General features: G+C 44.6%; 2 protein-coding genes across 2 annotated transcripts; one reads left to right on the top strand and one right to left on the bottom strand.

Moving 5' to 3' along the window:
• Positions 1-23,108: 23,108 nt before the first annotated feature.
• LOC148517082 (histone H2A type 1-like) lies at positions 23,109-23,525 on the bottom strand. The gene has a single exon (XM_088479070.1). The coding sequence runs from the start codon at positions 23,523-23,525 to the stop codon at positions 23,151-23,153; it is 375 nt and encodes a 124-aa protein (XP_088335196.1). The 3' UTR covers positions 23,109-23,150.
• A 265-nt stretch (positions 23,526-23,790) lies between these two features.
• On the top strand, positions 23,791-24,184 carry LOC148517081 (histone H2B 1.1-like). The gene has a single exon (XM_088479069.1). The coding sequence runs from the start codon at positions 23,804-23,806 to the stop codon at positions 24,182-24,184; it is 381 nt and encodes a 126-aa protein (XP_088335195.1). The 5' UTR covers positions 23,791-23,803.
• The last annotated feature ends 2,093 nt before the right edge of the window (positions 24,185-26,277 follow it).

Below are 26,277 nucleotides of genomic sequence, written 5' to 3'. Positions count from 1 at the left end.
AAGTGCCTTCCCCACCGCCAAAACCTATGTCCCCCGGAGGGTACCTAACCCTAAGTCCCCCAGGGAGCCCTAAACCTAATACTCCCTCCCCGCACTCGGCATCACTTCGATCGGGATGCCGGTCTCCCGGTGTCGGTAAAATGACAGATGTCGCCTGTCATTTAACCCTCGCCGGGATAAAGCAGTCAGGAAGCCGGCTGTCGGGATTAGGTCCGCCGGCTTCCCGACTGCATACCATTAGAACAAGGTGTGGAGCTGCGCTAATAAAAAAAATATATTAAATAAGATTATAGAACACTGGTAGGGCAGTAAGTGTCATGGCCACATTCATAATAATGCTGCTGATAGATATATATATATATATATATATATATATATATATATACACACACATATATACATACACACACACACACACACAGTACTCGTAGGCAGGTGTGGAAAAAAATGCTGCAAAGTAAGAATGCTTTAAAAAAATAGAAGTGTTAATAGTTTATCTATCAATTTACAAAATGCAAAGTGAATGAACAGAAGAGAAATCTAAATCAAATCAATATTTGGTGTGACCATCCTTTGCCTTCAACACAGCATTAATTCTTCTAGGTACACTTGCACACAGTTTTTGAAGGAAATCGGCAGGGAGGTTGTTCCAAACACCTTGGAGAACTAACCACATATCTTCTGTGGACGTAAACTTCCTCAAATCCTTTTGCCTCTTCGTGTAATCCCCGACTCGATGATGTTGAGTTCAGGGCTCTGTGGGGGCCATATCATCACTTCCAGGACTCCTTGTTCTTCTTTACGCTGAAGATAGTACTTTATGACATTGGCTGTATGTTTGGGGTCATTGTCCTGCTGCAGAATAAATTTGGAGCCAGACGCCTTCCTGATGGTATTTAATGATGGATAAGTACCTGCCTGTATTTCTCAGTACTGAGGATACAGTTAATCCTGAACAAATCCCCAATTCCTTTTGCTGAAATGTAGCCCCAAATTTGATAGGAACCTCCAACCATGCTTCACTGTTGCCTGTAGACACTCATTATTGTACCGCTCTCCAGCCCTTCAGCTCAGAACTGGCAGAAACCAGTGGGACCCAGGTACACCCATCTACTGTTTGGAGAAGTCTGGCCAGAAGGTGTCTTCATGGAAGAATTGCGGCCAAGAGCCATACCTTCGATGTGGGAACAAAGCCAAGCGATTCAGCTATGCAGAAATTTAAAAAAAAATATTTGGCTGTAATAGAAGACAGTTTCTTCACCGTACAATAATGAGTGTCTGGAAGCAGTGCAGTGAAGCATGGTGGAGGTTCCTTGCAAGTTTGGGGCTGCATTTCAGCTAATGGAGTAGGGGATTTGGTCAGGATTAATTGTGTCCTCAGTGCTGAGATATTCAGTATAATAAAGAACAAGGAGTCCTGGAAGTGATGATATGGCCCTGATATAATCCTCATAGAATCTGTCTTGGATTACATGAAGAGACAAAAATTTTGCGGCTGTAGGCTTGCTCAGATCCTTCTGTGGTTAGTTCTCCAAGATGTTTGGAACAACGGCCCTGCCGAGTCCCTTCAAAAGCTATGTGCATTTTTTCCACACCTGCCTAAAACTTAAGCTCAATACTGTGTGTGTATATATATATATATTTCAAACAAAGGTTTTTGGACCATGTATGTCATGCCAAAATAGCTGTCAGGCTGAAGGCTGCGTGTTCCCGCTGAGGATGACAGACTGGCAGTTTGCTTGACCACCCTTGCTTACTTGTGCTAAGTACTCATTATACTGTCATACCTCCTCATGATTTATGGGTTAACACAATCGATGTAGGCACTATTTTTCCATGCTGCTAAGTGTTCTATTAAAACCTCTTTTTTGCATTTAAAGCGAATGTGCTGGCTCTTTGTTTGAACTCTAAATAATACATTTATAAGCCATGCACTCCAATAATAGTGCAGCTGGGCTCTGTAATAAAAAATAAAATATATATATATATATATATATATATATATATATATTTATTGCACACACACACGATTTTCAGCCCCCCCCCCCAATATATTTAATACATTGTGTTTTTTACAATTGATATTAAAATATTACTGTTAAGAACATGTCTTGACACTTATTTCCCTACCAGTTTTCTATAACCTTAGCTAATATAAGGTTTATTAGTGCTGTTCCACATCTTTTTCTTTTTTTGTTTGAGTTTGTGAAAAATCCAATCTAAATTCTTAATTTGGAACTATCTGATGTACTCCTAGTTTTTATTATATGTTCTTACACATGGTTGTTTATTCATTTTTATTATATATTATAAAATATATTAGCGCTGAGGAATGATTTTCTTTTAAGTTTACAGATAATGACTCATTCACATCAGACCCAGCCTCACTGGTGCTTATTGTCTAATGTCCATATCTCACACACACAACACACATTTAGGTCCATTTTTCAGTAGACAATTAAGCTACCAGTATTTTATGTTGGACACTAAAGAAAACCATGGCACCCGCAGGAAACCCACACAAACACCGGGAAACCACAAGTGCCACATCGATAGTGACCGAATCAATAGAAAGTCACTGCTAACCAGTGTGCCATCCTCTTGGCTTTTGTCTGGTTGACCTTCTGCTGAGCAATCATAAACTCCACTAAGTAGCCCAGTTCAGCTCCGTACAGTTCCTGGTCACCGCTCAGTGATCATTATGGCTATGTATTTATTAACATTTACTTACATAGCACCAGCAAACATTGTATACTATATGCAGACAATATCTAAGTACCTTCTATGAGACGGGAAATAGGGGAGGGGAAATCCACTATTCTTCCAAGGAGTTGGACACAGTGTCCTTCATTAATTTTGTTTCTAGGCACGATCATTCTTTGCAACCCATAACGTTACTTGAACAGGGGGATCAAGTGCACAATTTGGTGGCTTCCATCCACAGGTCACAAGTGTGTCATACTTAGAAAGCCACAGCTGGCTAATAAACAGTGCTCCAGAATGTGTATTCTGTCCTGAGGAGAAGGTACAATCTCCCCACTCCTTAACAACCCACAGAATACAGTCTGTTACTACACAGCAGTGGCCGGCACTATGGTCTCTCCACTGGCTCTTTACATGCAGCTTCACAGCCTCCTGCAGCAGATAAGTCTCCTGAAATCCTGGAACAGGTTCTCTTGGTCAGTACTCAAATGTCATTGGTCTATCTTCCAGGACAAATGCCTTTCTTCAGGTGAATGGAGTTGTCTCATGGTATATTGGGGGGGATTCTTCGTAGCTAGAGCCTGGCAAATGACCAAAAAAAGTAGAAGAGGAAGGGCCAACTTTTTTCCAGTGTGCTGCCGACAGAGTGGAGCTTCCACACTGTCTGCACCCACCTACAGGCACCGGTGCAGAGGATTTACTGAGTGTAACATTCTATGATCTCCCCTGATATCACGTCTCATGGAACTTGAATCTAAGGTTTATACTGGGAAACACTATGGGGCTGAGCAGGTCACAAAATAAGCAAAATTCACACAAAAATATCATATTTCATTTATTTTGCATGTGGAAAATGTATTTAATAAAGCATGCACCCAAAAACAATGTATATCCTGAAAAACCGAGAAGGCAGTCATCAGCGTCACACCAGTGTGTTCACATCCAGCCAATCTCAAGCAGTCAGCTAGTGCTAGGTGTATGACACCACCTGCTAGATTTACGGTCGCAGGCTGGAATCACAATCGATGATGGTGGACGGCGCCGGGCTTCAGCTTACTTAGGCTGGCTAGCTTGTGAGCCCAGGACACTGCAGATCCTTGACTAGCCACTCTCTGAAAATATGGTATGGCGGCCACCCCCGCACAGCCCCTTAAATGCCTCTGCCTGTCAATCAGGCAGATGCCTTCAAGGGTTTGCATGCGACTACTCAGGACCCATTCTGCTCTCGCAGAATGGGTCATGTGCAGATTCCAGATAATCGTGAATCTGCAATCAGCAGTGAACTTGCGTTCACAGCTGAATCAGGCCCAGAGTTTGGTGATGACACTTTCTGTTACCAGTATGCCAGATTTGAACTAGAAATCTAAAATATTTTATTGGCTACATAATATTTTTCTCTGTTTAACAAATAAGAAGATTTATGTGCTTACCTATTAAATCCTTTTCTTCGATTCCATAGGGAACACAGGCTCTATGCTTGGTACAGGTTGGTGGGATGGAGTGTGGACACCACACAGTTAACTTTGTCAGACAAAGCCCAGGCTCCCCCTATACCTCGCCCCCAGACACAGGCATTTCAGTTAACAAGCCTAAGGGCAAGGAGCGAGAAGGAAGACCGACACGCACTCAGGTCCAAGCACACAAGAAATGTGAAAAGAAGAAACGAAGCTGAGCAAAGCTCCGCAAGCCACGTGCATCAGGGTGGGTGTCCTGTGTCCCATATGGAATCGAAGAAAAGGATTTAACAGGTAATCACATAAATCTCCTTTTTCTTCTTCCTCCATAGGGGACATAGGCTCTATGCTGGGACAACCCAAAGCTAATCTCCTAAGGGAGGGAATGCTCCTAGGCTGCGCTGTGGACTCTCCGCCCAAAAGCCACACCATGGGTGGTGAATGTATCAAAGGAATAGAACTTCAGCAATTTATTGGCAGAAGACCACGTGGCTACCCACAATGTATCTGCAGAAGCACCACGTCATACTGTCCACGACGTTCCCATCGACCAGGTTGAATGAGCCTTCACTACAGACGGTGCAGGAAGATCCGACGCAGCATAAGTGTGGCGATTAGTCAATGGATCAATCTAGTCAGCACCATTTGCTAAAGTCATGCAAGACAAAGAGAGCATCTGTCCTACGCCGATCTTTGGTCCTATCTCCATAAATCCGAAGGGCCCGCACGACATCCAGATAGGCCTCCTCCGGAGAAGAATCCGGAACCTGGAAAGCAGGAACCACAATATCTTGATTGATGTGAAACCTGAAAACAACCTTAGGAAGGTAACATAGTCGGGTCCGAAGGACAGCTCTGTCCTGGTGAAAGATTAGAAACCTAGAGTGACAGGACAAAACGATCAAGTCTGACACCCATCGGCAAGAACCTATAGCAAGGAGAAAGACAGACTTCCAGGTCCACCGTGTCCAAGGGCTCAAAGGGCGTAGACTGAAGGGCCCTAAGAACCAGACACAAATTCCAAGAAGCCACCGGCAGTACAAACGGGTGTTGTACGTGGAGGACACCTTGAAGAAAGGTCTGATCAACCTGTCTGAAAGAGGACTGAAAGAGCTGAAACCTGCACTTTTAATGAAGCAAGGCGGAGGCCCAAATCCAGCCCCGACTGCAAAAAGAAGAGAACCAGAGAGAGTCAGCATGACCTTAAGATTCCTAGCCGAACACCAGTCAAAGTAAGTCCTCCAAACCAGATGGTAAATCCTAGCTGAAGAGGGCTTACGGGCATTGAGCATAGTGTTAATGACTGACCTGGAGAACCCCTTAGTCTCAAGAGCCACCCTGTCAAAGCAAGACGGGCCAGATCCGGATGAAAGCACGGGTCCTGAAACAGAAGATCCGAGCACAGAGGAGCTTCGATGGAAATGCCCTGTAGATCTGCATATCACACCCTCCGCGGCCAATCAGGAGCCACAAGGATCACCGTGCCACCTTCAACTTTAATTTGCGGAGGACCCGCAGAAATAGAGAGATTGGGGGGGAAGATGTGCAGTAGCGGAAAGGTCCACCGAACAACCAGAGCATTCACCAGAAAGGCTGCAGGATATCTGGTGCGAGAGCAGTACTTCAGAACTTGGTGACTGTGTCAAGACGCCATCATGTTGATGTCCGGCAAGACCCAGCGAAAAACCAAGAGAAGAAAGACGTCCGGATGTAGGGCCCCCTCGCCCGAATGAACGTCCTGGCGGCTTAGGAAGTCCACTTCCCAATTTTGCACTCCGGGAATGTAAACCGCCGACAGGGATGGAAGATGCCATTCCACCCAAAGAAAAATGCACCTGAGCTCCCTCATGGCAGCACGATTGCTAGTACCGGCCTGATGGGGTATGTAAGCAACAGCCATCGACTTGTCGCACTATACCTGGACAGAGCGACTCGCAGAAGAGGCAAAGCTCAACACAGGGCCCTGTAAACCACTTGGAGCTCCAGAAAGTTGATCAGCAAACGGATCTCCTGAGCCTACCTTTGACCCTGGAAGGTCTGCCGACAGGAAACCGCCCCCCACCCCCGAAAACTTGCGTCGGTTGTAAGAAGGACCCAGTCCTAAATCCAAAATGGACAACCTATGGTCAGATTGGACCCCTGGAGTCACCACAAGAGAGAGTGACGTACCTCCTGAGAGAGAACAATCGTCTGGGACCTGAGATGTAGATGGGATTTGTCCCACCGGGCTTGAGTCTCCAATTGGAGAGTCCAGGAACATAACTGGGCATACTCCACCGTGTCAAACGTAGAGACCAGAGAGCTCAGAATCTGCATGCAAGAGTAAAATGACACCAGGCGGTGATGCAGAAATAAACAAATCTTGGCCTGTAAGTCCCGATCCTTGTCTGCCTGGAGGAGCACCCGCTGAGTCCTTGAGTCCAGCAAGGCTCCTAAATGCACCATTTCCTGAGAGGGAGTTAAAGAGGATTTCTTCCAATTGATGACCCATCCGTGAGGCTGGAGAAGATCCACCGTGATTCAAATGTGCTCCCTGAGAACCTCCTGAGCCTGGGCAAGAAGAAGGCAGTCGTCCAAGTAGGGAAATATCGGATTCCCCGGTTCCGAAGATAAGCCACCATGAACTTCGTGAAGAAACGAGGAGCCGTGGAAAATGGCAAAGCCCGAAATTGGAAATGATCCTCCTGGGCCACAAACCTGAGGAATCGCTGATTATGGAGAAGGATGGGGACATGTAAAAAGGCATCCTGGATGTCAAAGGAGGCCATTAAGTTCCCCGGCTCCATGGCCAGATTAATGGCGAAAAGCGATTCCATTCAGAACTTGGGAATCCTCAAGAACCTATTGAGAGACTTCAGGTTTAGAATCGGTCGGAATAACCCGTTCAACTTGCGAACCAGAAATAGACTGGCATAGAAGCCCGTGCCCCGCTGAGATGCGGGACATGGAACAATGACCTTGGAGGCCAGAAGAGAGCGAACATACTCCCTCGAGGCTTCTGCCTTCTTCTGATCCAAAGAAAGATCTATGGAAAAAAAACTGGGTTAGAGGAAACTCTCAAAAAGTCAATGCATAGCCCTGGGAGACCTCCAGTCTTACCCAGGCATCCTCCGAATTCATCTTCCAAATTTCGGGAAAAAAAAAAAAAAGGTTTAGAACCCTTGGCAGAGGAACCCTGGGACCTAGAAAACAACAAACCCTTGGCTTTACCCTGCAGACAAAAGGACCGAAAATTAGAAGATTGCGACCTAGAAGCGGCCTCAGAAGGGAGAAAGGCAGTCTTAGATGCCGCCACTGTAACTGCGATTTTATCCAATTCTGGACCAAAGTGAACATTCCCTGAAAAGGGCAGAGCCTCAAGGGCCTTTTGAGAATCAGAATCTGCATGCCAGTAATGAAGCCAGAGAGCTCTCCTAGCTGACACTGAAGAGGACGAAACTTGGAAGTTAGTATCCCAGTGTCTATAGTTATCTCCAAAAGATAAGAAGCAGTCTCCCGGATATGCTCCACGAGAGACAAAATAACATTCCTGTTGGTACCTAAAGTAAGGCCATCCTCCAGGGCATCTGCCCAGCGACCAATGGCCTTGGCAACCCAGGCAGATGCAAGAGCCGGGCGAGCTACTGTACCCTCTTTAGAGTAAATAGACTTAAGGATCTGTCGGATAGGAAGTTGGAGACTTATCTTAAGTGATGCACTGTTCATAAGAGGAAGACTGGTATTCTTAACTAGGTGGGCAACATGCGCATCAACCGGGGGAGGAGACTCACATTTAGCCCGACCAGCTCCCGGCAGAGGATAAAAAGTAGGAATGTGCGTAGAAACTAGGAAGCGCCTATTAGGGTGGGACCAAGCCTCCGCCAAAAGGTCCTCAAGCTGCGCTGAAAAAAGAAATTCTGAAACAGCCTTTTACCGTTTAAACACTGGAGCAATGGACACAGGAGCCGGCTCCGCATTCTTGATTAGCAAAACTAATTTAACTGCTTTGATCAAGGAAACCACTTCTAAAACTACTTCTATCTTCAACTGGGAATCCACATCAGAGGCAACAGATACATCCTCCTCCTGGTCAGAGGGAACATCAGTCAGATTTAATATCAGACAAGGGTGTAGAGCGGTCCCTCTTAGCAGACCTACGCTTAGAAGCGCGCTCACTGTCCAGCATCTGTTTAAAGGACTCGGACACCTGCGGTATGTTGAATTCATCAATAAACCTTTTAATATATTCCTTCCTATAAACCTCTAAGATTCACCTGCCTAGAACCTCTAAGACAAAACCCTGCCTAAAACCTCTAAACAGAACGCTAATTGCGTACGCAGTTTAACCGCAAATAAAGACAGCAGTGGAATCTGTGTTTCCAACGCACAAGTATTATTCAGGTAAAAGTACAGTCAGTTACACGCAATCTATACATACACAAGTTAGGCGTAAAAGGAAATAATACAGACCCAAGTACGGTTATACATACGCTGCGCCTCTGGACCCAGAGATAGACTTCTGACTAGATATCCTCAATTCACCCAAAATTCAGCATGAACTGGCAAACCAGTGTTCGGACACATGTATTTATTCCCCCCCAGACTGAAACAGGACAAAGGGGGAACTTCCAGCTGATCTCATTGGTTCCAGGAGGAGAAGCATATGTAACGACACATTTAACAAGTTGTTTCAAATAGACTTTCCCTGCCTCTAACAGCCGGAGTCTTTCTGGTAACGCCTCCTGTAACATTCCATCAACTAAACATTTTGTTGCTTGTAAGTTCTGCGATCCGTAACTTGAGTTTGCATGATGCAATCTCTCCACCGATAACACCGGGATTCTGTAAAAAGCGTACGCATCAGAACGAAACCAAACACACCTTGCTTATATTTCAAAAACCTCTATTTCTTAGCATTTAAACTAACTTAACCAACTTGAATCATACAATTTGATGCTAATGGAACCTTGTGTTATGTGAATATGTAGTGTGTGAGTATTCGGGGTTTAATATAAGGACGCTAGATATTAATGGGTGAGATTTAAGTGCATAATTTCTCATACACGAAGTGAACATCCAGCAGTGTGGATGGCTGAGGGTTGTAGTTCTACATGCCCTCTGTCAGCAGGCCCCCACCTATATTACAATTGCCACAACTATACTTTATCTGCATCCAGGGATTCCCAATTTGTATGTAAAAATACCCATTGTCTCTTCTTATTTACTTTTGCTCAGAAAGCTTGTTTTTCCAGTTGCCCTTGGTAGGTTAACAAAACATTGCCATCTGTTCTTACCTCCTCAGTTATAACTTGAATTGACGCTGACCACAAAAATGGTGTCTTGTGATCTCATTTCCAAAATGGAGTCTTGCGGCCATTCGCAAGATGGCGTCGCCGCGATTAAATTTTAAACTGAACTTGTCTCAGCCAATTATTCAGCTTCGACAGTCCACCCTTTGATAGCAAACAACATGCTATCACAATCTGCTATAAAAATGTATTTTGGGCTTACATTCACATATTATTTAGTGTTATCATGGGATGGCACAAGGTGGTTCTTAATCCATCAACAATGTGTCTCTAGGTGGGGGCATAAAACTACTATTATACGCACACCGCGGATCTTGGGAGATCATGTGACAGATGTGGGGATGCACCAGTCTTATAACAGTAGTTTTGAAGGGGAATTTGAGACTTTACATTATCTGGGTGTTCTATAAATAACATTTCAATAATATCTTCTATGCATGTGTAAATATTATACATTTAAATGATGGTACTTCCTTGCTCAGGGTTGTAGTGCAGTTCTGTATCTACCTCGGTATACATATTATCATTTCTGACCACCATCATAGTTTCATCCCTTCGTTTCACTCTGTTTTCACATTTTCCACACTTCAACACAATAGGAACACACCGGATGCATATGCCAATTACTATGATGACAATCAGTATAAGGATCAAGAATTTGCCTACGCTGGCGACCACTTCCTGGACCCACTCTCCTAGACCCGAGAACCATTTCACTGGGTTCAGCCATGACACCCCTCCTTCTATCTTTTCCCCTGCTTCAGCCACTGATGCGTTATGGTTCTTATGAAATTCCCACTTTAGCTGCAGAATCTCATCCATCTTCTGGTCTATCACCTCCTTAGGGTCGCTGGTATCATTGGTGACATAAGTGCAACACTTTACTCCAAATTGGGTGGCTAACGTTACACAATACCCTCCAGTAACAGCAGTTATATAATTCAACACTAGCCTGTGTTGCACTAGTTCTTTCTTGTACGCTTGCAATTCTCTCCCTGTATACCTGAATGTGTCATCGTACATCTCGGTGATATTATCTATCAATTTAGCAAGTTCCTGGATATATCTAAAATTTAATGTACCCCTAGCAATTCTGGTGGGATCCAGGGTGACTGAAACATGGAAGCCAGTTGTCTCACTGATTAACTGAGCGGCTTTATGCATATCACCAGGTATCATATTTCTCTTGCCTCTGTGTTCATATTGTGTGTGAAGATATGGTGACGGTGTGTTTTTATGTATTCCCAACATTTCAACATGTGTGAGGGTCATAACTTCTGGGACAACTCTTCCCAGATAACACAAACCTTCGGAACTCGGGGAGAGCCATTTATACGCTTTTCTTCTACATATAAAATATACATCATCAGGGAGAATATAAGGAATGGTATGCATCATTATCATTAAACACATTTCTCTTGCAAACAATCCTATCTCAGGCTCTTCCATCTGGTATATGCAAGTTTCTGGTTGTATTATTTTAGCACAATAACCATCTGGTAGTTTACCAATCATTTCTTTGGTGGAACTCAATGTATATCGGTACCTAAAATATTTCCCACTTGATTTAATTGAGCGTAGCAGATCATAGTTTATGGACTCATTATCAGCTCTTTGTGAGAAGGTCATCGTCTGATTATTCCCCGTCACTTCCCAACCTCCGGGTTTATTGGGGTTGGTTATGTTTAAACACAAAAGTGATTTATCTACTTGAAATTGATAGAGTTTGAAATGAGGCGGTTTGGATGAGAGGAATTTTCCATCCAATGTTTTCCCCTTTTGTAATTCTAAAATTTCCGTGATATTCAGCGGAAATGGCACCAACCCTACATTATGCTGTCCCTGTGGCACATGTGAACACACCCAGCAATCGGTTTGATTTAACACTTTGCCTACCATGCTGTGATAATCCTCTAAAGGATACCCTCCCCAGTACGGGTTATATTTAGGTTGGCACCGTTGAATACAGTTCTCATCAACTAGGGACCCACAAAACTCACAAATACAGGAATCTTCAGACGATAACCCTTCACACCTTCCCCGAGTATCCGGAATGACAGCTCTCTTAACAATAACAGTAATAAGATTGGTCAGACACTCCCCTGATTGGCATTGCACTCCTCCTTTCTCCACTCCATCAGCACTGCCATCAGCTCCCGTTTCCTCAATAGGTCCCCCATCACAGACACTGGGTATTCCCGAACTGACCAGGATGGTGAACACTCTAAAAGAGAATATGAAAATGAACACAGCAAGTCCGTCCATTGTCACAACAAGACCTGCAAATTTCTCTCAGTTCAGGTATTTCACTACAACCTTTTCAATCCTCCCGGAACAAGCTCGCGAGTGACAGATCCACACTATCAGCTTTGTCTCCGACCTTTTCTCCACCGGTTGATTGACCTTTTTACAGTGAGTGGAATGGACCCAGGTATCTCTCTCGGCCACCTTCAAAGATGTAGTACTTGTCAGCAGCACCTGGTACGGACCTTCCCACCGATCAGTCAAACAACCTGAACGTAAGAAATTTCGGATCATTACATATTCTCCTGGTTGAACATCATGGCAGTTCATTTCAGGCATATCATGGGACAACAATTTCAGTTTCTGCTGCTGTTGCTTTAACTGCTTACTCATTGATATAAGATACTTCACAGTTACCTCGTTGTTACCCTTTAGATCTTCCTGTGGACTTATAATCAAATGAGGTTGTCTACCAAACAATATTTCAAATGGGGACAGATTCAGAGGAAATCTAAGAGTGGTCCTTATACTATGTAGGACCAAAGTTAAAGCTTCTGGCCATCCTAGTCCAGTCTCCGCCATGATTTTACTTAGCTTATTTTTAATAGTCCTGTTCATCCTCTCTACCTTGGCACTGGCTTGTGGTCGGTAGGGGGTGTGAAGTCGGCTATTAATATCCATCAGCTTACACATATTTTGGAAAACATCACCTGTGAAATGGGTACCCCTATCACTTTCGATGATTCTAGGGATACCGTACCTGCATACAAATTCCTGAACTATTTTCTTGGCAGTAAACGCAGCAGTATTAGTGGCTGCTGGGTAGGCCTCAACCCAGTTAGAGAATACGTCTGTGCACACTAATACATACTTAAGGTTCCTGCAGGGTGGTAATTGGATGAAATCAATTTGTATCACCTGGAAAGGTCCATCAGTCGGTGGAATGTGGGACGGTTCGGTAGGGATCGCTTTCCCTATGTTCTTTCTCAAGCAGGTCAGACAGGACATTGCTATCTTCTCTGCTTGTGAAGAAAACCCTGGTGCGCACCAGTATGCCCTCACCAACTTGCACATGCCCTGTTTACCCAGGTGAGTCAGACCGTGTGCTGCTTCAGCCAGGCAGGGGTAATATGCCTTGGGGGCTACTGGCTTACCATGTCCGTCCCTCCAGAGCCCGGAGGACTCTTGCCCACACCCCTTGGACTTCCATATGGATTTTTCCTGAATTGAACACAAATTTTGCATCTCAATTAATTTCAGCATATCAATGGTTTGGAATGACATAATTGTTTCAATTGGAGAAGGCATTTTTAACCCTGCTGCCCATTTTGCAGCTTCGTCAGCTCTGTTGTTGCCCAGTGACACTGGGTCATGCTCACATGTGTGGGCTTTGCATTTAATTACTGCCACTGCTTTGGGCAGTTGGATTGCTTCTAAGAGATGTTTTATGTGTCGGGAGTGTGCAACTGGTGTGCCTGCTGCTGTCATCAAATTTCTCAGACGTCATAGAGCCCCAAAATCGGGCACCACCCCGAACGCGTACCTCGAGTCAGTGTAAATGTTAGCAGATTTGCCTGCTGCCAGTTCACATGCTCTAGTCAGTGCTACTAACTCTGCCACCTGGGCTGAGTGAGGAGGACCGAGAGGTTTAGCTTCCATGATGTCTGTGTCATTTACAACAGCATAACCTGTACATAATTCACCTGTGTCTGTTTGTCTATGACAACTCCCATCCATATAGAAAGTCACATCCACATTCTCTAAAGGTGTGTCATGTATGTCAGGTCTAGCAGTAAAGGTCTGATTCAGATATGTCATACAATCGTGGGTGTAATCATGTCTGCTGAACTCACCTCCCGCCAGCAACTCCTCTCCTTCCACCCTTTGTACATCATGTTGTACATATGGCAGGTATGTTGCTGGATTCAGCGTACTGCAACGTTTAACTGTAATATTTGCAGGAGCGATTAGGGCTAGTTCCCATTTGGTGAACCTAGCCGAGTAGACGTGTCTGGTTTGAGCTGAGTTCAACAGAGCAGATACAGCATGGGGAGTGTAGACAATCATATCATGGCCCAATACTACGTCCTCACTTTTACTCACCAATAAAGCGGTAGCTGCTACACTTCTCAAACAGGTGGGGAGTGATCTTGCTACCGTGTCCAATTGGGCACTGTAGTATGCTACGGACCTACTGGCATCACCATGTTTTTGTGTAAGGACACCTGCAGCACAACCATCGGCTTCCGTACAATATAAATCAAAAGGTTTTTCATAATCGGGTATTCCCAATGCAGGAGCTTTTGTCAGGCTATCCTTAAGATTAAGAAAAGCCTGTTCTGATTCCTCAGTGTGTGTGACGCAATCGGGCTTTGAGGAAGAGACTAGTTCCTGTAAAGGCAAGGCCAAAATAGAAAAACCTGGGATCCACATTTGGCAATATCCACACATTCCCAAGAAGGTACGAATTTGCTGTTGATTCTGCGGCAGTGTCATGTTTTGTATGGCCTGGATTCTATCATTTGTGAGATGTCGTAACCCCTGGGTTAGGCAATGTCCCAAATATTTTACTCTGGGCTGGCACGGCTGTAACTTGTCCTTAGCCACTTTGTGTCCTGTTTGTTTGCAATTAAAACATGTCCGTGATTCAGAGAAAGCATGAGTTGTTGTGAAGTTTGAGGAGAGGGCAAAGGTGGTGGATATGGGTAAGGATAGGGAGGGTAAGGGTATTGTGGGGGAAAAGAAGTGGGTGGATATCCTGGGACCTGTGGTTGCATTGGGTTAGTGGGATAGAGTTGTGTTTGTTGTTGAGTGGGGTTAGTGAGAGCAACTTGTTCTGGCATGAGTGTGTGTGCAAGTGCAAGCGTGTCTGTTGGCTGTGATGTTAACGTGATTCTCTCCAGAGCTTGTATACTGACAGCCATTAATTTTTCGCTCTGGGTCTCCCTCTTTTTTGAGATGTTTTTGTCATGTTCTATGGCAGACTCTATGAGGTTATCTATTGTAAGTCCCCGCCAGCCAGGCTGTGAGGTCTGAACCCGAGTTTTTAAATTCTCTTTTAACCCATCCATTAATATCGTGACTATCATTCCCCTGTGGTGAATGCTATCTTTAATCTCTTCTATCCCAGTGTACTGGGTGATAGCCTGCAGAGCCCAGTCGCAATATTCTTCTGCAGTTTCACTCTCTTTTTGTTTGATTGTGAAGATTTTGTTCCAGTTAACTACTACTGGAAAATATACACCCAATTGAGTCACAATGCGGGAAATGTTACCTTGGTTTACTTGGTCTGTTAAGGGAACTTCGCCATCCAATACACAGTCCGTGATAAATTTTGTCACGTCGGTATTGTGTGGCAGGCAGGCCCTTAACACCACACGCCAATCTTTATTAGTGGGCTCATGAGAACTACCCAAATTTCTCAAAAATCTTTGACATTTGGCTAGTTCCTTTTTGGGATTGGGGAAATCATTTATGATGGAATTGAGTTCTGCTCTTGTCCATGGACAATGCATTACTACTTCCCTCGTGGGCACTACACCGTTTGCATCTGCATTTCCATTCAGAACAGTTATTGTCCGAATGGGATGCAGACCGGCAGCGTTGCTACCTCTGACCTGGTTACCTGGCTGGGGGTTTAATCTGCTGCTGCTACGTATGGTATTAACAACTTCCTCAATGGGTGCCGAGTGTATTAACACTTCCCTTGCTGTTACCGATGGAGATGGCGGCACCACCCGTGATTGTGGTGATGCAGCATCTATCATTTGTACAGCATGGGAAATAGCAGACATTACAATAGGCTCATCTTCTACATCATAAACATTTTATGGTTACTTAAGAGGGGGTACAAATTACTTGTTACATTTTTATTGGTATTTTTGGTAACCGTACTTGCACCTCCATCCACATAAGGTGGGGGAGGTAAGCGTGAACTGCTGGCAATACTCTCCACGACGCTACTTTTCGGCCCGTGCGCACCAATTTGCGGCTCGCCCATATTGCAACTCAGCGTCGCGGATGTATTTTCTGGCAATGCGTTCGCAACGCTAGTTTGCGTCGTTTGCACATTTTTAAGCCAAGCATCCCCTTCATGCTGCCATATTTTTAAACATTCAAAATACTTAATCTTTTTCTCTCGGGAACGCACCATACTGATGTGATCCTGGACATTATCTAACACATTTTTGTCAAAACTACCAATTCTGGGAAACGGTCTAACACTCTTTCTCGTCATATTAAACCATATATCACAATACCTTATTGCATAAGTACCGTACTTAGTATGCATAATACGACGGGCTGATCCAATTGGAGCCTCCATTAGCAGCACATCATTGCTTAACATTTCTACCGTTTGCGTGGCTCCCATTTTGAGACAACTCCTACGCTTTTCAATAAAAATTTAAACTGGTGAAAGACAATCCAGATACTTTCACTTACCTGTGAACAATTTAAGTCGGCGGCGCCCACACACCTGGATAAGATTTCGTAAGGCCACTTCCACACCTAGATAAGTTTTGAAACAGGCAACTTCCAGACCCGGATAAGCTTTAGTAAGGTAACTTCCAAACCTATGAGAATTTGTATGTCGGCCACTCTCACGCACCTCTATACAACAAAGACAACATGTACACCTGCTACTGTGTTTAGAACGGTAAAGCTGCTTACCGAGCGACTAGGCTAACCCTTGCACCTAGCCCTTAAGGATCATACGGTACCCTTAACTTTAGGGAATAAATTACCCCTACCAACAATACACACACTGTTACACACTTTTTCTCTGCGCAGAAAATAAATGTTTAACCCAGATATTGGTAGATAGAAAAAAATGTAAACCTCAATGGCTTTGTTCAAACACGTGGCAGCAGAACCGGAAGTGCGTATACGCTATTGTGCGATCGTCCGCATACACAATTATGCGACTACCACACAAGCGTATAATTACTTTTTTTTTTAACTGCGTACGCAAAAATGCGTTTTAGTTGCGTACGCAAATACTGCAGCACCCTTTAAACACAAGGTGCTATCAACAGAGGAAAAACAAACTTTTTTTTTTCTCTGTTGTCCCTGGATTCTAATCAGCGCTTCCTCTACACAATAAGTACGCTCTCAGCAACACTGTGGTAATGAAAGACTAATGCGTCTCCCAAAAGGCGCCTCCACCCTTTTGCTGAGAGAGGACTGACCGAGTGTTATCGTGTATCAGATAATGTGATAAATCGATGAGCCCCCACTGTTGAATTCGTCAATAAACCTTTTAATATATTCCTTCCTATAAACCTCTAAGATTCACCTGCCTAGAACCGCTAAGACAAAACCCTGCCTTAAACCTCTAAACAGAACGCTAATTGCGTACACAGTTTAACCGCAAATAAAGACAGGAGTGGAATCTGTGTTTCCAACGCACAAGTATTATTCAGGTAAAAGTATATTCAGTTACACGCAATCTATACATACACAAGTTAGGCGTAAAAGGAAATAATACAGACCCAAGTACGGTTATACATACGCTGCGCCTCTGGACCCAGAGATAGACTTCTGACTAGATATCCTCAGTTCACCCAAAATTCAGCATGAACTGGCAAACCAGTGTTCGGACACATGTATTTATTCCCCCCCAGACTGAAACCGGACAAAGGGGGAACTTCCTGCTGATCTCATTGGTTCCCAGAGGAGAAGCATATGTAACGACACATTTTACAGGTTGTTTCAAATAGACTTTCCCTGCCTCTAACAGCCGGAGTCTTTCTGGTAATGCCTCCTGTAACATTCCATCAACTAAACATTTTGTTGCTTGTAAGTTCTGCGATCCGTAACTTGAGTTTGCATGATGCAATCTCTCCACCGATAACACCGGGATTCTGTAAAAAGCGTACGCATCAGAACGAAACCAAACACACCTTGCTTATATATCAAAAACCTCTATTTCTTAGCATTTAAACTAACTTAACCAACTTGAATCATACAATTTGATGCTAATGGAACCTTGTGTGCGAATATGTAGTGTGTGAGTATTCGGGGATTGATATAAGGACGCTAGATATTAATGGGTTCGATTTAAGTGCATAATTTCTCATACACAAAGTGAACATCCAGCAGTGTGGATGGCTGAGGGTTGTAGTTCTACATGCCCTCTGTCAGCAGGCCCCCACCTGTTGTGTGTTCAAAGGAAAACAAAACCTCTTTTGTTCTCACAGACTCTTGTGTGAAGTGCAAATGTATTACCACCTCAAGCTGTGGAATTTGGGGCCATCCTGTCTAGGATTCAGACAAATCCAATTGTGTAGATATTATATTACAATTGCCACAACTATACTTTATCTGCATCCAGGGATTCCCAATTTGTATGTAAAAATACCCATTGTCTCTTCTTATTTACTTTTACTCAGAAAGCTTGTTTTTCCAGTTGCCCTTGGTAGGTTAACAAAAACATTGCCATCTGTTCTTAGCTCCTGAGTTATAACTTGAATTGACGCTGACCACAAAAATGGTGTCTTGCGATCTCATTTCCAAAATGGAGTCTTGCGGCCATTCGCAAGATGGCGTCGCCGCAATTAAATTTTAAACTGAACTTGTCTCAGCCAATTATTCAGCTTCGACAGGTAATCACCGAAACTGACTGCATAAAGGACTACATACATGGAGGCTCCATAGCGAAAGGCAGCAAAGGGGATGGCATCACATTAGAAATCTGGGCCACACCTGAAGGGCCACCAGCAGGGTGGGCAACCACAGGGGCTGAGAGCATATCCACTACCTGTAGCATTACCTGGGATAACGAGGAAATCCAAGCCGGTTCCTAGCTAGCAGGCGCAGCTGGAGGGGTCTCGTGCTGTGAAGTATTAAAACAGCGAACACATAGACCATCGTGGTCCAGAACCTGTGAAGCACCTACCTCCTTGGGAGCATTACCCCTGGAAGACATTGAACAGAAATCCAAGGAGAACCCCACACACCAGAGCCAGAACTGAGATGTGCAAATTAGGGAAGAGAATGTAAATGCAACACAGATAGACAAATAAGTGGAGCTATGCAGAGGCTGACTATGCAAAGTACATTAACAGTCAAACATACAGAAACATTCAATGCAACACTACAGCTTCACATTCAAAATTTGATCATTTGTTATGCCAGAGTAAGTTAATTGACAGGGTGGAATCGACAGACGTCCAACTGCACTGAAAAGGATGCGAACCAGACACTGTCCATAGCAAAGAATACCCTGGACGAGATGGCCATAGCCACCCGGACAGGGACCGACTTGCCTCCGGAGAGAGCATCATCGTTTGAACAGTGATCCGACCGAAAAAATTTGTTCCATCTGGAGATGAGCCAATTATGGAAAGGTCTGGAATGGAACTGAGCCCATTCCACCATGCATCCCAGAGTGTAAAGACATATGTCGACTGTGCAGTCAACCACGTACTCCTAATGGAAGAGTGGAGATTCCGTCTTACGCCAGAAGAATTCTCAGATTCTGAGAATCCAGGAGGGATCCTAGATGAAGAATACCCAGAGAGGGATGCAGGGAGGACTTCCCCGTTGATTAAACGTCTGCACCCTGAAGAAGCCACAGTCATCCTGACCTGGCTGTAAAGTACCCCCGGTGATCCCGCTAAGAGCAGGAGGCCGTCCAGGTGCAGGAGCATTGGGATATACTGAACAGGAGAACTGTCAGAAAATCCAAAATACTGGTAAACCCCTGTGTGGCTGAGGACAGTCCCAACAGGCAGAGCCCGAAAAATTGTGTTGCTGTGATACAGCAAACCTCAGCCCATGCTGAGGAAAGGTCTCTGTAAGTACCCGTAGGCACGCGTCCTGTATATGATACCATAAAGTCCACAGGTTCCAAACATCGTATGATGGAGCATAGGCATTTCCTCCTGAGCCCAGGAAGCTTTAGGAACTGGTTCAGGGAATTGAGACAGAGAATAGGCCAAAGAGGACCATTCAGCCACCGCACCAGAAAGAAAGCAGAACAACCAGTCCCTCACTGAGATAGTGGGGATGGCCTAATTAGCTCCGCTTACCGCAACAACTGCATAGCTTTCTGGATCTGTAAGGCCCTTGTAAAGAGGCCGCCTGAGCAAAGAGAGGGCGTACCCTCTTACCCACGTAGCCGCGGCAACTTTACACTAGTACCGGGAGAACTGAGAAAATCGGTATCTTCCAGTTGTAGGCCTGTCCCGTCAGGCTGAAGAGATATCCGTAGGTTCAGAAGCAGGATCGGCTGGCAGTCCAGGCCTGCTCGGTACTGGATATGTCGGCCCTTGTAGATGCCGACAGTCTACGAAGAAACAGACCTTTAGGCTGACCCAGAGGACAAAAAGACTTAACAGACTTAGTCTGAGGCCTTGTAGTGGGCATAGCTGAAAGCGGTAAACTTGTCGTTAGTAATACTGCCAATGTTACTACAATCTTGTCAAGGTCAGGACCAAACAAGATCAACCCTAAAGATGGTATCTGCACCTCTGCATTCCCAGAGCGCAGCCATAGGGTATTACGGAGGATACAGTCGCAGCCGGAACTCTGAAAGTTAGGAGACTGGTATCCAATATAGGCATTTCCACCTATGACAACTGCATATATTACGAGAGCAACCAAATACATTTGAACCCCCGACGTGTTGGAGGGGAAAAAATGTTACAAATGCATCAGCCCAATATGCAATAGTATTAACCAACCATGCTATAGCCATGGTAGGATGGGTAACAACCCCTGAAAGCTAGTATACTGATTTCAGGCAGAGTTACCACCTACGGATCCGAAGAATCCGACCACGCAGGAATGGGAGGCATAGTAACGTCTGTAATCAGACGAGTAACACGCCCATCCACCCCAGGAGGGGCTCGTGATGACCCTCAGGGAATTTGGGACAGGAGGCCAAACACTGTTGTAACACCTCCTATCTGGCAACAGCCAGAGTCCCGCTATGTGATCCACCCGCTAGTCAGCAACAGGGAACCCGAAGGCATGTAAGACTGAGGGTGTATGATACAGGTGCAGGTCAACAATCACTCTAACCAGAATGGACCTGCTACCAGCCCTAAAGCAGGGATAATAATAATACCTGAAATAGGCTTCCCCCCGTGTAAGAGGGAAAGAGCCCAAAACAGTATCCAGTTCACGGCAGAGCCAACTGGGAAGTAACCACAGGGCGTCAACCACGCCAATTAGCGTTTCGTAGAAAACGACATCCACCCAGGGTGGCTGTTGTGGTAATCCCTGCAAGGGGAATGACAGACTATTGTGGCACCAGGGGGAATTCATATACTGCGAAAAAAAACCTGCAGGGAGCGGTAGTCTGTGTCACAGGGGAAGAGTGCAAGAAGCTGCAAGATACCCTGAGATGAAAAGGGCAGTATGGTGAAGTAACCCCAAGTGAGGTGCAACAATGGGGCCCGCCCGGCGATCCGCAATTGAGAGGATCCCGAGAAAACAAACCGCCCAAGGGGGTCGTGAAAAAGGCCGGCACCAGATGACGCCACATACAGAACCCTTTATGAGTCAAATCCTCCGCACTAACACCTGCAGCACATGGCTTGCAGGATAGTAAAAATGGGTACAGTATAACGCTCTATCTCCTGGTCAGACATATCTGACCAACCCTCTTGGCGGAAATATTAAGCAGCGCTATACTGGTCCTGACTGATGCCAAAAATTAGCTGCAGGGACCCATTTTCAGCGTATGCAACACACAGTTCCATCTAAAATATGGCAACGTGCAGCACGCAACAGTATGTGACAAACCTCACAAATATTAACAAGTATATAAATGTGAGGTCTCAGAGCCACCCTAAGTACAGCTGTATTAGGGCAGATAAAGAAAAGGGATAGATATACACTGACAGGTGAGAGAATAAAGTACAGACAGTCAGCACTAGCATGTCACATACAATGCAGATGTATACATATATACATAAACATGTCATATAATATACTGCACTATTACACTGCATTCAACTGCCCAGATTCAGTGTCTGGGAAGGCTACAGCGCTGTGTACACTGACCTGATGGTGAGGTATGCAGGTGGACTGGACCAACTGCCATCCTGAGAGATTTCTGCTGCACCACAGAGATAAAATGGCCGCTGGAGACCTCAGAGGAAGCGTGGCCCGCGGAGGAAGCAGCTCAGTGACGCCAGACTATGGATACTGAAAGGCGCGCTGAGCTGAGGGGAGGAGCCGCTGTAACAGGGAAGGCTGCCTCCCCTGGCCGGCTATTAACCCCCGGGACGCCGGCTCCCTGCACCGATCGTTAAGTCCCTGGTGGTCTAGTGGACACACGGGGTATGGGGGGCCCGCCGCCACTGCCGGCGCCTCCGGTCTGTCCCCTGAGACCGGAGGCACAGGACTGCATTTGAAATGCACGGATCACTGCAAGCGATGATCCGCGACCTTACCTGCTCCCCGTGGATCCGGCAGCAGTCCTGGGCGCCCACAGAGTCTGGCTAGTACAGACTCTGAGGTCCCGCTGAGATCCCCAGATCTGTAATGGCGTCTCAGCGCCAGCGGGGTGACGGAGCGGCAGCTTAGACGTCCTATGGACAGTCCGACGCTGCCGCTCTGAAGAGTCCAAAGTCCATGGGAAAAAACTTAGTCCCTAAAAAAATAAAATAAGCTTAGGGGCTGCTAATCAGCTCCCCCTGCGCTAACGGTGACCCGACTCCGGCCGGGCACCAACTGAAAACTGAGGTGCCTCTGGCTTGGGGGTGGGGTTATAGGGAGAGTGGACCCAGTGCATCCTGGGAGCTAAAAGCTTTAACTGCGTGGTGCCCGGATTTGGTTCTCAACCTATACCCCAAGGTCAACCCTGTGGACCTCCTATGGACCCTGAAGTAGAAAAACACCATGTGGACCTCACAAATTATAAATGCTTGTCTTTAAAATGTCATATTTGTGACGTCAGCAACACCCCAATGGTATTGCCCTTACTTGATTTTATCTTGCAGTAAATCCCATCACTTTATTTTCACTGATTACACCAAAATTCTTCCTTGTTAGGTAAAATCCTTCCCACTTCAATGGAAGAAACGAAAAATGGAAAACAATGCAATTCAGTTTATAATCGCAATTCTAGTCACATATCTGAACGTGCATATACAATTTTATATATTCTTACAGTAAATATAATCCCTACTCCGCTTGCCAGAAATAAGAGCAATTGCAAATTCTTGCATGGCCATAAGAAGTGATAGCAGTAAGTTTTTAATGGAATTTAAAGCTTGTAAATGTGCGTAGACTAAAGTGGAACCAACCCTTCACAGCTGCTGTTCCTGATCTGGATGGAATGTTGGGGATGTTCTAAAACAAAGCGCTGCTAACCAGCCAGATAACGCTACAGTAAAAACCTAAACAAAAAATAGCAGCTCTCCTGGGAAGATGTGGGTGGCTCTGAAAAGAGCCTTTTTGGTGTTACAGGGACATGGGTTCTGTGGTGGAAGTTACCAGCATCACATTACTTGCTCTTGGCTGACTTGTGACTCTCCGTTTTCTTGGGCAGCAGCACGGCCTGGATGTTGGGCAGGACTCCCCCCTGGGCGATGGTCACTCCACCCAGCAATTTATTCAGTTCCTCATCATTGCGCACGGCGAGTTGGAGGTGGCGGGGGATGATGCGGGCAGCGTTACCTGCAAGCTCTAGAATCTCAGCCGTCAAGTACTCTAGTACTGCGGCCAAATACACTGGGGCTCCGGCACCAACACGCTCCGCATAATTTCCCTTCCTCAGGAGGCGGTGAACGCGGCCAACAGGAAACTGGAGACCGGCCCGAGATGAACGAGTCTTGGCCTTAACCCGGGTCTTGCCACCTTGTTTACCTCTTCCAGACATGTTCTATGAAACAGAGAAACAGCTCCCTCACAGGGACCGCCCTCCTCCTCATATATATATTGTCTGCGGGATCCCCTGTTTGCTCTGTGATTGGTCCAATGGCACAGTCACCAATGCAGCTCAAGTTCTTGTATTAGCCAATGAAAGCTGTGCTATGGATGACCACTAATGAAGCCAGCCGAGGTAAAGCTTAATTTGCATAGCCTGCCTATAAATAGAGCTGACCTTGGTTTGTTCAGAATGATTTTCTGCAGAGTGAGTCATTGTTTGTCTTGATAATGCCTGAACCAGCCAAGACTGCGTCGGCCCCCAAGAAAGGCTCCAAGAAAGCGGTGACTAAGACCCAGAAGAAAGATGGGAAGAAGCGTAGGAAGACCAGGAAGGAGAGTTACGCCATTTACGTCTACAAGGTGCTGAAGCAGGTGCACCCAGATAGCGGCATCTCCTCCAAGGCTATGGGCATCATGAACTCCTTTGTGAATGATATCTTTGAGCGCATTGCAGGGGAAGCTTCCCGCCTGGCTCATTACAACAAGCGCTCCACCATCACTTCCCGGGAGATCCAGACCGCTGTACGCCTGCTGCTCCCGGGAGTGCTGGCCAAGCACGCCGTGTCCGAGGGCACCAAGGCCGTCACCAAGTACACCAGCGCCAAGTGATCTCCTCTTTTGTCCCACATGAACACAAAGGCTCTTTTAAGAGCCACCCACCTCCTCTCTAATCGAGCTGTAACTATTACCTTTTACGGAACTGATTTATAGAAACCTAGGCTGTATTTCACTCCTGTCTTACGTAGTTTTTGTCTGTTTTATTTGTTGAAATTGTAACTTGTTCCCAATACAGATTCCACCGGTCATCGTGAGCTTTTTCACTACTTACTAGAGCCAGACCTCTATTAGGTTCCTATCTGTGTTGCCATTTTATTAAAGTCTAACCTTGCGGTAAGTGGATATTTGTATCCAAACGAGGACCTTGTATTAAATACGTCCTAAGATGTTCTGTACGTCATTAAAAAGATGGTCTTATCAATTTCAACTTCACGTGGAGTATTACACCTGTCAAACATGTCAGTACACTTATTAATTAGCAGTCATTTATAAGTGATATGTTACCAGGAAAGGCCTCTAGGTTCTGGATGATGATGCTCTTAGATACATTACACACTAAAGTTTTAAAAATAAATAAAATAAATAAATAAATGGCTTTACACTCTGGCGTTATAATAATTCCTCAATCGCGATGTCTGCAGCTGAATGCTTTGACAACCAGGATCCACACACTACTATCCGTAATGACCATCTGATTATTGTAGTAGAGATGGATGGGTTGCCATGAAAAGGACATGATTATGTGCAGTGTGGGGTCCCCTTGTTTTTGTGTAAACATGTAAAATGAGCCTCTGGTTTTTACCTGTAAAATACTCTATTCCCACAGTTTGAGGTGTTGTGCACATGATTTAGTTCAAATTATTGAAATTTAAGTGTTTCTTTATTGCTCAATTTCAATATATTCTTTAACATTATTACACACAATAATCCAATTGACTGTGAGAAACCTAAGGAAAGTACCATCAGCATTCTTCACAGAAAGAGGGGTTTCTAAGAGGGTTTCACCTTAATCCTTTCTATCTGATGACGCTCACTACCTGTCATTAGTGGTTACTGGTTTGCTCATCAGTCTTGTGAAGCTGGCATTAACCCTTGCACAAAATTTTATTTCTTTGTGCGGCATGTTTATATTGTGTTAAGAAGATTATTATTTTTGCTTATTCCATTTATCTCATATCATACAGTGTATGCATTTGACTCCATTTATTTTATAGCATTGAGATAAATGTGTGTGGGGAAATAGAGGAACGCAACTGTCAATAAAACCCCATATAATTTTATTGATAGTCTGGTGTCATAAATATAAAATATATTACTTGCGGCCCTCGACAGTTTACTAAAGAGTGATTACCTTCCAGCCCCCAATAATAATTGTCAACCCATGCTCAATGCCCTCCAGTGATGGCAGCACATGCACATGGGGTCCCATTGGGAAGCCAGAGTCCCCTAAATATACCACCTATCAGTATTTAATTAGTAATAACCAATTACTATCTGCACCAATATGGAATATTATGTTTTTTAAATTCCCCCCCTTATTACTAATATATCTCAATAATAACTACGTAATTGCATGTTCATAAATCGTGAGAGTAGAAAAAGAACAAGCAAAATATAAATACAATAACTGAATGTGCAGAAGGAAAATACAAATCTGGAATGAATATAGAACAATAAAAGTGTCTGTTTTATATACTGTGCCTTTAGTATAGCTTGTGTTTTATTTCAACTGAGTACAGTACATTGTGAGCCCCTATATACTATACAGATGTAGCCCTGTATTTCTTCATGTAGTTTCTCTGAGGTTTAGGTTGTGGTCTAAGGTAAAGATTTAATCCACTAATGTTTCATAGAATAGAAACAATTGTAAAATAATATTTACTGTTTCTCTTTAGTATCATATTTTGTTTCCAATGCATGCAGACCTACTGATTATACTCAGATCTCATATTACTCACAATATGACAAATGATGCCTTCCATATAAATGTATTCTTAATGATTTTTCAATCAAATGGTTGTTTAATTGTGAATTTTGCACCATTTGCTGATATATTGATCTATGCTGTTTTTACTGCTGTGATTATATACTTGAAGTAGTGAGTGTAGCTTGAAGGAATCATTTTGTTTAAACACAAAACTTTC

Source organism: Taudactylus pleione, unplaced genomic scaffold, assembly GCF_031769625.1.
Source record: "Taudactylus pleione unplaced genomic scaffold, aTauple2 ptg000226l, whole genome shotgun sequence".
In the NCBI taxonomy this organism is placed as follows: Eukaryota; Metazoa; Chordata; class Amphibia; order Anura; family Myobatrachidae; genus Taudactylus; species Taudactylus pleione.
The sequence above is the reverse complement of the archived record's forward strand: the minus strand, read 5'-3'. Positions and strand labels throughout refer to the sequence as shown.